Source organism: Bactrocera dorsalis, chromosome 3 (assembly GCF_023373825.1).
Source record: "Bactrocera dorsalis isolate Fly_Bdor chromosome 3, ASM2337382v1, whole genome shotgun sequence".
Classification (NCBI taxonomy): domain Eukaryota; kingdom Metazoa; phylum Arthropoda; class Insecta; order Diptera; family Tephritidae; genus Bactrocera; species Bactrocera dorsalis.
The window spans coordinates 92,843,268-92,856,061 of record NC_064305.1 but is presented as its reverse complement, the minus strand read 5'-3'; the positions used below and the strand labels follow the sequence as shown (position 1 = coordinate 92,856,061).

Genomic DNA, 12,794 nt, shown 5'->3' with positions numbered 1-12,794 from the left:
GCAAGAGTATGAAATATTGGGTTGCACCTGCACTTAGCCCTTCCTTACTTGTTTATGTTATTTTTGCAATGTTCAAGCACGAATGGACACTTCTGCTCTGGGCGGTACGTTTTTGATTGATAGACGCACTCACACATACAGGTACATAGATGTAAACATGAAAAGATTTGTATGACTATGCACTTGCATAGTCCTCGACCCACATGGATCTTTTTTTGCTGTAACAATGGGCGGTGAAGCGGCTGTGGTCTCTCATATGAACTTTTGATTAGCATCCATATACTAGATGTCTCACATTTTTTTGAAGTTAGAAATACTCAGTGGAATTTCTTTAGAGTGGGAAAGAGTTAACTAACGAAACCATGATCATTACGTTTCTCTGTAATATAGAATGCTCATTTTGGGTCTTATACATTAGGCCTAAACCTGCATTCAATATCCTCATTGAAGCTCATTAAAAGTTGCCCTCTTTTCAAAACCTTTACATTACCATATACGAGTACCATTACCCAATATAAATCCACAAAAAGTTAAAAGTTTTTCCTTTTAATGTGTGTGTCTTCTTTTTAGGAACCAATTTTATTTATTTGAAAATTGTATAATTTCATATTCCTTCTTTTTTATTTCTAACTTTGAAATTTTCTAATTAACAAAACTACTTACTTTTGAACTTATTACATATAACAATATATAAAATATAAAACAAGTACCTATTATCAAAATACGAGTAGGAATTGTGCCTTAAATTCTCATTAAACTAATAGGACAGCGATGTTTTTCAATATTTACCTTACTTACAAATATTTATCTTTGCATATATGTATAGTATGTATGCCTATGTACATGTGTATGGGTGGATGCGTATAACTGATACCAATTCACGAGTTATACATCTGCTAATACCCAGAATTTATGAAAGCAACGCCATGGCACGCGCCAATCGCACGCGAAAATCACGATAAAGCATTTTACCACCGACCGGCACCCGGCATAAATACATGTCCAGGCTCATAAGACACAGCGCCTTGCCGTTCATCGGAAACTTTTGCGGCAGCTCTGGCGTCACTTCCAGACCCTCAGACAGCGCCATATTAATTAGCCATTTCCAAACATCAGCGCGTGTCCAATCGCGCGGGTCTAATGGCAGGCCGTCGGAACCCAGCTGATGCGGTAGTATTGTGTTAAAATTACTATTTCTGTTGTTATTAGTACTGATGTAGGTATCGTTGTTGCCTTTGCTATTATTATCATTGGTACCAGGCGTGGTAGGACTGTGCGCGGGTGTATGTGGCAGATGTATGTAGGGATGTCTTAACGCTGTGTTCCGTTTCAGCATCGACGGCGAGTTCGCCTTGCTACTCCAAAGATGCTGCAACTCATTTTCATTGCGACAGTTGGTGCTGACCTGTGAGAGGTCAAGCGGCGGCACACGACCCGCGTATTTCAAAAAACTCGACTCTACTTGCATAGTTAATGGAGATTGACAAGGTCTGATGTAGAGGGTTACCTTTACTAGACCGAGTTTCTGCAAAGAGAAGAAAATTAAAATATTATTTTATGTTTGCTGCAGACTGTTACATACATACATATGTGCATTGTGCCTCCTAAACTAAAAATTATGATTCATGCGAAATTCATAAAAGTAAATAAAGATTATATTTAATAAGGCAGCGAGAAAATAACCAAATAATTTTTATTTTTATTTCAATGGAGCAATCCAAAAACACTAAAAATAAATATTGTTGAATTCTTTCTGAGCACAAAAACTTTATTGTATTTAATTAGTTTGAAGATTATTTCGAAAAAAGACGGAACATTATTTTTTCGTTCTTTGTTAATGAGAAGCTCCTCCATTGCTGGAGAGATGAGCTTTGAGAAAAAATTAGAATCTCTTATATTAATTGATTAAGACTCGCAATTTAATTTTATTGTGTAAAATTAATGCAAACTCTTTCTAAATTTTGGACATTTAACTAATTTTGGATTAATTTGAATGGAACTAATTTAGTCATGATCATTCCTCGTTTTCTCATAGCTTTGAGTCTGCACAATTGAATAACTTAGCAGGAAATTTTAATTAGAATCGAGTAATTACAACGACAGCACTCTTACTTACCAACGAGTAGATATACATATATAAGCTGTTACAATGAATGATTATATACATTCATATATATGTATGTACATATACACTCAAGCTATCATTTAAATAGACTTAGTTAATCTATGAAAAAAATCAAATAACTATTTTTCAAGTTAAAACTAACCCACTAACTTATTCAAGTTATTCGGCAATCACCACCAGAAAACAGTACCTGATGTATGACTCAGCTGAGTTGAAAGAGAAGATACCAGAGTGTTTTATAATTGACCCTTTTATCAAATCAGTATTTAGTATACGAGTACTGATTAGTGGAAGAAAATATTTCTTGTAAAATCAGCTTTTGTTCTTCGCTTAAATGGACACAGTGAAATTGTTTACATGTCCGGCTTTGAAACCCTTTTTAATGTACCACAACAGCAACGAAAACTTCAACAAAGAGAACACAGCTTTGATAAATAAGCAATAATCGTAAATTACGATGACACCTACCCAAAGTCGTAGGCTGTCTGCGTTTTTTTTCTTTTAACTGCCCCTGCTGTAGTGTTGTGTATACTTACTAGTACTCATAAGCTGACATTCCACTGAAACACTAAAGGAAATGGAAACCCATAAAACGCTAATAAGTAGGTTTCATGATTTTTATAACATTTTACATACGTATGATCGTACACTTACACAATACATACGTACAAATGTATGTTCATATACAAATACGTTGCACAATGTGTGGTATGAATCACTTTACTTGGCATGAAATACATTTTAGCCACGGGATATAAACCTGAAAAGTCAACAGCATGGTCATCGTGTGAACAAATAGAGGTGTCATTTAGCTTTTGATCTTTTGGATAAGCGATTCATAGACTTTGGGTGCTCGGGGTACTGATGTTAGGTAAATATGTGATGAATAAAATTTATTTCAATTCTTAAACTATTCAATAGGATTGGTAAATAAATAAATATAATTTTGTATCGATTATTATTTTAGGTTTGTACACAATTTAGGTCGTATACGGAAATTTATTTTGAGTTTCTTCGAGACAATTTAAAAACTCACATCGCTTTTCCATTCTTGAGGAAAGACCAGCAACCGTTGCGCTGTGATAAACACAAAACTTAAAATTATAAAAAACTGATAGAAGTAAAGTTTCAAGCGTTCACGCATGCGCCATTCACCCAATTATCAAATGCGGCCGAAAACAATACAAGTGACGAGTACTGACCCGTTTTCTTACCCTCCAGTACTAATAAATTATATTTTTGATTTCATCTATTTTTGTCAATACTACATATTAACATGCCACATCCTAATGAAATGTTCCCCGAGATTTAGTAAGGTACCTCACATAGTAGGAATAGTTGTTGTCCGATTTTGCCTATTTTCGCACTGAATTTGGTTGAAATTCTGTGACATATGATTTTACTTAAAAATGGGCGGCGCCGCGCCCATCGCCCCATTTTTGCAACGGCTGCTTTAAAGTCCTTTTCAAAATGTTCAGCCCACAGGTTGCCCTTACTACTTCTCTCCCTTCTCTGTGCCAAAGTACAGTTCTAATTCTTAATTTACGGCTTAGTTATGGCACTTTATAGATTTTCCTTTAATAGCGTTTTGTGGGCGTGGCAGTGTTCCGATTAGGTGATGCATACAACCGTTAGGTGAACAAAACTATTGTGACAACATGTTACTCGCCTATTACACGCGGCAACTTTTGTTTCGGCAACTCTTGGTTTATAGGCGAGGGGGCGATGAGGAGAGGAGAATTGCGCCGAGTTTCCAGTGTTCAGCAACTCGCTTTGTGTTCTTATTCGTAACAGTTCGTTGCGACGTTTTTCGGCATTCGTGTTCTTCCTTTCGTAGTACATAGTTGCATTTACGTATATTTTTTTGAAATTAATATTTTGAATATACATATTTACAAAATTTAATTTCATCTTTTGGTAAGTAATTTGCAAATATGTATACAAATATACATAATATAATATAAATATTTTAGAAAATGGAGTATGACGAAAAAATCGAATTAATTAAAGATATTGTGAAATGTATGGAGAAAGCCATACAAATTGATTCAGACGATAGTGAAAAGGGTGATATATGTGAAAGTCTGTGATATAATCTTTGTTTTAATTTTGAATTATAAATAAAATGTATTTCTTAATTGACAGAACTGATTAATATACATATGTGATAGAGTGGTCCAAATACCTATAAGGAAAAAGAAACGACGATGGGTTAAAGTAAAGAGTAGACAATGGGTTAAAGTAAAGTGAAAGAGAATGAAAAAAACTCGAACAGAGTTGCGCAACACAAGTTGCTCGTGTGAAGGTAATGGGCGACAGCAAAAGAGAATCGCCCGAGAATTAGCAACTTTTGTTGCCTGTGTAATAGCGCTCTTACAGGCAAATAATTACTTGCTGCATCCTAGCAGTACGGAGCAGAATACACTATGTTTGCCAACAGTTATTCTTGCCATAAAGGTAAACAACCACGGTTGCATATACTTATATGTACATATTCTATACATATGTGCGTATAAACTTCCTGTAGTTTGTTGATTCCCTTATTTAAGTCTTACTCAAATTGTAAACCTCCTCGCCTTACAATTAATGTTGTTTCATTCCGAGCAACTCGCACTTAGTGACGAGGAACGCAAACGATTATGGTCGGCTGTTCGCCATGAGCAGGAAGCGCAAGCGCATGGGCACGCGTCATCTGCACTTGAACGCTTCCGTTGAACGCCACGTCACGCCGCAGTCCCGAAAGCAACCACCCGCATTCGATTTACACATTCATACGTGTGCACTTATAGACATTGAAGTATATAAATATTTATGTATTTACAATGTACTCGTGCACAGTACACAGCTACTACGGAAGGAAAACAAAAAATTAAAAAATGCATACATATGGACTCCTGGTGCACTCCACAGCGGTTGTCGCTGACAGGATGTACTCACACAACAAACAACGACTAAAGGAAATCAGCTTCTGTGGATGTGTGTATGTATGTATGCGGCATAAAGCAACAGTAATAATTCTACGCACTTCCTCCCGCACAACTGTCGCATTGCTCTCGAGCAATCGGTTAGTGAGCCGTCCGGTTGTAATGTCTTGCTTTGACGCCAAAACAGCCTGTGGCTGCGGCTGTGACTTTCATTCGAATGTCAAGGGGAAAGTTTTTTTCGGAAATCGGGAGGAAGAGTTTTCAAAATGAAGCCACTTGGTTTTCATTTATATTTATTCTTCTGTTTACGATCTGCCCACAGCCACAGACACATCCACTTGAACGCGTAAAAAATTTAAATAGTAATTTCTACCTATTAAGTTTTGAAGTTCATTAAAAAGATTTGAAATTCGTAGCTTTTCCTCCGTTCTTCCAGCTGTAGAAGTATATGGCCATAGGTCCGTAGGTTAGTATATATGTATGTACATATGCACATATGTACAGCTCTTCCAGCCGTAAATGAAATGCTTTGTTGAAAATGAAAATGACGCGTTTCCTGCCATTTGGCGAGCACTTTCTGTTTGGCGTAATTTGCTGGCGGCGCTTCCGCCTTTATGTTTATCATTTCGAGCTTACAAATACAGGGGCATGCCTATACGTATATAAGTGAATGATATACTTGAATGAATGGAACGAATGTTGACCATTGCTAAACTGAATATTTCAGCACATCAATCGAGATTCGAGAGTTCTGTTTGGGGCCTCAGTAATTAAATACTAAAAATATAAAACGAGAGACGATGTTTGTAATTTTTTTGTTAACATTTTCACAAGTAAATATTAATATCACTCTCTAATGATCTAGTTCTAAGTGAGGTGTTCGACGTGTTTGGCTTATGTAGTATCTTCGACTCACTGTGCAATTGGTCAGTGAATAAAAACTTCGTCGGTGCTTGAGAAGAGCTTCCCAAATACGATGACTTTTGAATCGAAGTAAATATAATGCTACATATCTGCACATATGTTTATACATTTTTATTATACACAAATGAAGGCACAGGTATTTATGTATGTGCGGTGAGTGCCTCATTCGCTTATCCGGCCGACAGCTTCGCGCAGCCTCAATTATTTGCTTCCTGTGACAGTTTTGTTAATTTTGCAAAAACTAAAAATAAAACATAAAAAACTACAGTATTTCTTGTTTTTTTTTTTTGTATGCTGTGAAAAGTAAATGTTTACTTTGATGAATTTCTTGCGGTGACAATAAATACTTATTGAAAAATACGTACATATGTATGTGCATATATGTAATCTCACAACTAAAATTTAAAAAGATGTTCAAGTTTAAAGTCAAGAAAGCTGTTAAACTTTTCTGAAATATGCACATACATGCATATGTGTTGAAGCAATGTGGCGTATTTACCCATAAATACTCCACATAAAGGCAGCAATAACTCTTGTCATAAATTAGAATCATTACAACCTTAGTTTTAGAAAATTATGCAAATGTGCAATGAACAAAATGCTTCTATATTTAATAGAATGTTTATTACATATACCTACATGCATTCATACATACATATAACTGTAAATAACACGAATAATCGAAGGTAATCGGCATCTCTTTCTCATTTGCAAAAATAAAGCAGACAGATTTAAACACGCATATTTATACGAGTATGTACGAGTCTATGAGATGCCCTTTAAAGCCGTTCTTTGCAATTTTTCACCTATGCTGTCCGCTTTTATACATATATATGTATGTATAGGTAATTTAATGGGGCCGCTGACACCAATTTTGCCACTTCATGATTGCAAATATGCATATAAGCACTCGCCAGCAAAGGCAGACAGTCTCAACGCTGAGATGATCGTAATGGCTAATATACTTGTATATAATATATACATATGTACATATGTATGTATGCAAGTGCATTTACATACGTATTAGTGCTAACTTAATTACGCCCTATTTTGTATTTAAATACATATGTATGTTAGCATGAATATGGAGAATGTTGATGGTTTCGAGGTGTCTCATTTAGTCTGTTCGTTCTTTTATTTTTATACTTTTGCAGTATGTTGCTACAGAGGCAGTGCAAGAGCAGCTGCGGTCGAAAGTTTTGAAGAAGTGGGTGTGGCCCGCCCTCTAAAAAGCTTCACGTAGACATCTCTTAAACCTCTAAAACTACAACAATCAAATTCATTTAGCGCAAATATTATATGAACTCCAATCGACAGCATGAAAATGAATGAAATCGGAAAATAACCTTCACCTAAACCGCAATGAATTAAGACCTAATTCCCTAAAAAACTTTAAATTTTACCTCCGAGTTGGTATGGCAGGGAGTTAATGGAGCCGGAGTCAAAATTGGACGATGGCCGTAGCATCCCCCACTTTTAGGTGAAAACACATACATATCTCGAGACTCGCTTGGCCGATTTCAACTAAATTTGGTACGTAATATTCCCTTGATATTCTTACCTTACAGCGTGAAAATGGGCGAAATCTGACAGCACAATTTTAAATGCCATTGGATTCGTTCCTTTCTAGTTTATAAATCAAGAAGCAATTAATGTAACGTTATAAAATTTTGCAATAATGTAATATTGAAATACATAATTGAAATTTAGTGATAGTTCTTTCCTCGCAATGGTATATCTGTGTGTTCAAAATGGTTGAATCGGGTCAATACTTCCCTTATCTCCCATATACCTGAAACAAATATGTTCGACCTTTCGAATTTATATACCGCAAATGTCGGCTAGTATGTCTCAATGAGAATGAGAAAACGTGTTTTACTTATTACAGCTTATAACTGTGCCTAAAATGTATAAAATCTGACGAAAACTTGACCTAGTCAGTCGAGTGACTTTACTCTATATGATCGAGGCATGTTGATAGCCATATGTAAAATTGGATCGAGACTGCCCCCAACTACCTTATACTCCATATGTATAATGATTTTTGTTTTTCTAAAAACCCTAATGTCGAATATGTCGGTCAATGCATGAGTTACATATAACCAATATATTGATTTGCTTGGATTCCGAACCTCTGGTATTTCCCTGGCTTTGATTCTTGCAAGTTGGAACAGTATAAAATGTTCGGCTGTTCCCGAGCACGCAGTTAATATTCATATGTTGGCAAGTTTTAGTATTACTTTAAAGAACTCGGCACTTTCGATAGCCAATGTTTTCGAATTTTCAGAACGCCATTAATGCATGTGAGTTATTAGGGGCGGCGATGCCGACGTATTCGCCCAGCAACATGTTAGGTACTTATTATACTTTTCGCCTTCCGTTGCCTTCCGTTTTGAAAATCTTCTTTTTAAATACCCGTCTATATAAATTAAACTAGAAATTCAATACAAACAAGAGAGTCTGCATTGTAGTGTTGAGTCGGTCGCCTTGAAAGATAGCGTCTGCCGCACTGTTGAGTGAAAATCGCCGTTTTACTTGGCAGGAGAGCAATGCAGCGTCGGCTACCAAGTAAGTACAGCATGCGAAGATCTTTCGCCGAGTCTAGACTTAAACATAAGACAACGTGCAGTTCGGATGTACTTTCTTTCTTCATTTTTGTTTTTTGTCTGCAATTGCATAGACGGCCGACTGCAGCATATTTATAAGTTATCTCAACATGAAATGCTTGCCTTCTTTACGGAATTGTAAAGGACAGGAACGAAAGTATAGCGCAAAAAAATTATCGGTTCCGAAGCAGAAAATGATCACACAGTGAAAGTTAATGCAACAACTCAATTGAATTCCATGGCGGCGGAAAATTTATATTATTTCCCATACAGTCAGAGAAGTCATGCAAAAATAAGCAGACAACAAAACAAGAAAGTATGGCGAAAATACAAAATCATACCAAACGCGTCGAGCGCAAAGCTAATGGCGCCTGATGCATTCACTTTCAAGCCTCCCTAAAAATATCATCATTACTGCAACAATCAACGAACGATACACCAGAAAGTAAGGGGGACTGTCGGCGAGCGTGTCGTCTGATGCACACTACGTTGCATTCCAACATGATGAATGCTGGTCTTCTATTACATACATACTCGTATATGCTTAAATATCAGCCCATGCGCTATACCCAAACACATATTTACACGCTTCGAAGCGATGGCGCACACATTTCATACAACAATTCTTATATACCAGAAGTATACTCGTATAAAACTAATTTCGGTAACACGTGTCACCTTTCCAAACTGTTGAGAGTGTGGGGGTAATCTCATTTTCATTCGTTTTTAATATTAGATATAATATAAAATTTCTATCCAAAATACATATATTTATCTTTGTAAAAAAATTAAATTAAAGTGCATTTTTAATTACTGTCTTAGTCAGGATGTCACCTTGTAAAGCAGAAAATATCAAAGGTAAAGAGTGACGCATAGTGAAATTATGCAAAGCATAAATCACAAAAGCTTTATAAATTCCTATGTTCAGTGGGAGTACGATATGAAAATATTTAGTAAAACTCACCAACTAACTTAAAGAACATGGTGTTCTTATTTGTGAGCAAATTTGAAAATTTGCAAAGTGGTTGACTACGAAAAGTCCTTTTGACACCCAAATGTCTACGCATATTTGATTGTAAATAGATTTTTCTAGGTTATAAGTATACTTTCAGTTTAACTATGGATACAAAATAAAGTGAAATTGTTTGAAATTTTTTTCTCTTTGCGTTTAAAATACATACATATAGACATGCATAGTATGTACTATATACGGTACTAGTTTGTTGTTAAGCGATCGTGTTGCCTTAGCAAATAAGAGAAATATCCGACTTCTAAATGAAGATTACAGAGAGTACGCGTTAAGTTGGTAACTTATGGAGTAATTACTGTTGTTTCTTTATTTAGTCATATACGAAATCGATTCACATAAATAATTAAAAGGAATATCCTTCCGTTTCAACTCATTTGAACACTTCCGCATTCTTATACAAGTACACGTACATATATGTATGTGTGTAGATATATTAAGGAATAATTCTTAAAGCAGACAATAGCAATATCTACTTATTTTTCTATTATCATATAAACCTCGTGCTTAGTGCGTTTTATGTACGTTTGTAGATAAGTGCATAAGCACGTACTGAAAGGTCGCCAGGTGAATTTTTGTATCACTACGCTTCGATGAGGGACGACCATTGGCGGCAACGAAGAGCACGGGAAGTAGCAGTGAGCAGCTGTTGTGCAGAGAATATGCACAAACTCATTAATGGAACATCAATGTATCTGCTTATCTGCCAGTACACGTCGGTGGCTTCGGCGCCTTTCTCTGCGCAGGCGTGCACATTAACCCTGCCACATACTCCCATGTGTATTTTGAACATATGCATGCTGGCTTAACTACCGCAGCACGCTCCTAAACCGTTGGCTACCCAATGTCCTGACTACACTGTTTGATGCCTTGCTCAATTTTGAGTCAATTGCAAGGCGTACCTTTCAGCTTCTTTCAAGGGTGTGCGCCGGACTGTGTATGTGTGTTTTGTTGTTATAATTTACCTTCTCTCGCCTACAGTATGTTCATTTGCAGCTGCCGCTTTCAAAATTTTGTAAATACTTTCAAACTTGCTGCAGCCATGCCCAATCAAACATACATTCGTACTGCAAGTCTAAATATATCGTATGTATGTACATGTGTGATTTTTGTTCCTTTATATACATATATCTGGTATTGCAGAACACACTGTTAAAGACACAGTGGATGAAATGACGAATTTAGTGGTATTAATAACATCATACTGTTTTCTAATCGGAACATTTTATATGACCGTTATATGAATTCAGTTTAGTCTGCCTTTATGTTAGTTTTCCACAATTCAAATAGATTACTTGAATTCGAGCAAATAAATGAAAATTTAGTTCGGTCTATGATCAAATATAAGGCTTTAAGATATTCGCAATACATGATTACCATATTTATCATATGTATATAAACTATTAATTTTTAGTTTTCCTATATGATATGTATTTGAAAAACAGAGATTCTAGTATTTTGGGCGTCAAACATGGGTCAATATCATATTCCTAATATAAAGATTTTCGAACTTCCGGTATAAAGTCACTGCATGTATCAGCAAAATATAACTGATCACAATGAAAATAAGGGGTCGATACCAGCCGATACTAAAGTCTATACTACGAGTACGAAGTAGAATTTAAATGTCACACGTATTAATTTCCATTTCCATTAAATTCGACATGTTTTTTTTTTTTACTGCCAAATATTATTTTTCTGCACAACAACTGGTTATCTTGGCAAAAAATAATTATTTAAAGTTTCCAAATATCGCCTTATCATTTTAAGTACTCACCTTAAGTATCAGATGGTGGTTTCCGAGAATTTATAACTATTATGAAATCCACTTCCACCGGAAGGCACAATAACGTGTTTGTTTTTCTATAAATGTTTGAAATTTTTACTTTTTGTTGATAAGAAAGCACTTGACGCACCCCAAATCGAATAGAACTTGCACCGGGCGTTTCAGTGACGCATCCAATGCTAGCTTGCCGGTTATTTATTGGAAGCTACTCTCCGCTATCTCAAAATTAATACGGTAATTATGTGTTTGTTATTGTACATTAATTCTGACTCTCGATCGATAGAGAGTATTTAAAAACATTAATTTGTTGGCGCAATTTGTCACAAGCGAGAGTGAACGAATCTTACTCTACATACATACATACATACTCGTATTTCCGCGCGTGCTAAAAATTATTATTAGTTTATGCACATACATTCATATGTGTGCGTGTGTGAATTTGTTGCGCTTCCGTTGTCACTAGACGGGTTTTGCGCTGTTTCAAAATTTTCTGTTTTGTTATTGGTGCGTTCTGTTACGGTTTTTGGTGCATTAATATTGTATTAGTTGGCGTAACTCGAGTTGGCAGAGGTACCTCGGGGACATTTAAATTTAAGGTATTTTGTTGTTTTATCATAACTTTCCTCTAGCTGCTTCCTGTTTATTTTGGGTAGTCGTATTCTCGTGTATGTTGCTAAATAGATCACTACATTCCATCAAATACATGTATATTTCACTTTTTAAACGATTTTTTGCACACTGATTTATTTCTTTCCTTTTGACTAATTCACAATTCACAAAGTTTCTGAAGTTATCCAACCGGTAACGACCTTTATACGCTATTTAATTTAGTGAACTCTCCGCTCTAAATTATTTTCTGCTAGCTATTTGCTAGTGTTGCACGCCGTCTGCTTTGCGAGTTCGGTGCTAAGCAAGAGAAGATAGACCAAAGTAATCGCACACTATTGAAACCTGCGCTTTGAACTACTTTTTGAAAGTTTCGAAAGTTTTGTGCTCTCGTTGTCACAACCCTCCGCCGCTGCACTGCTGTGCAATGTGTTTTTCGCTTCTTTACTCTCACTAAGAGAACTTCTCTTTCCGATTTATTTCGCAATGGGTATAGTTGCAAGCACGAAAACTAACAAAAACTTTAACAGACTTTTGTTTTATTAAATTCTTTCTGAATTTCACTTTTTCTCCGTATTATTTTTTTAAGGCAAATATTTTCCTCCAGAACTCAGCACTTCTTCTTTCTGCATTTGCAGATGCAACTATAGTAAGCACTTTTATTTTATATGCAATGTCCGCTTTGTCTCTGTGGATACGCTTTTTTATATTTTTTATTTGTACACCGTTTGCTCGCGTGCGTTCATACTTGCGTACAATAACATGTACCTCACTTCACCGAATGAGTTGTGGTTCT

At 35.9% G+C, this 12,794-nt stretch overlaps 1 protein-coding gene across 1 annotated transcript; it reads right to left on the bottom strand.

Moving 5' to 3' along the window:
- Positions 1–518: 518 nt before the first annotated feature.
- LOC105230647 (uncharacterized) lies at positions 519–12,794 on the bottom strand. Its single transcript, XM_011211565.4, has 2 exons — positions 11,384–12,794; positions 519–1,525 (listed from the first exon to the last, which is right to left on the bottom strand). The coding sequence occupies exon 2, from the start codon at positions 1,466–1,468 to the stop codon at positions 911–913; it is 558 nt and encodes a 185-aa protein (XP_011209867.2). The 5' UTR covers positions 1,469–1,525; positions 11,384–12,794; the 3' UTR covers positions 519–910.

What these genes read in the sequence shown, in the direction of transcription:
- LOC105230647 (XM_011211565.4), bottom strand. Translation starts at nt 1,468, where the DNA reads ATGCAAGTAGAGTCGAGTTTTTTGAAATACGCGGGTCGTGTGCCGCCG.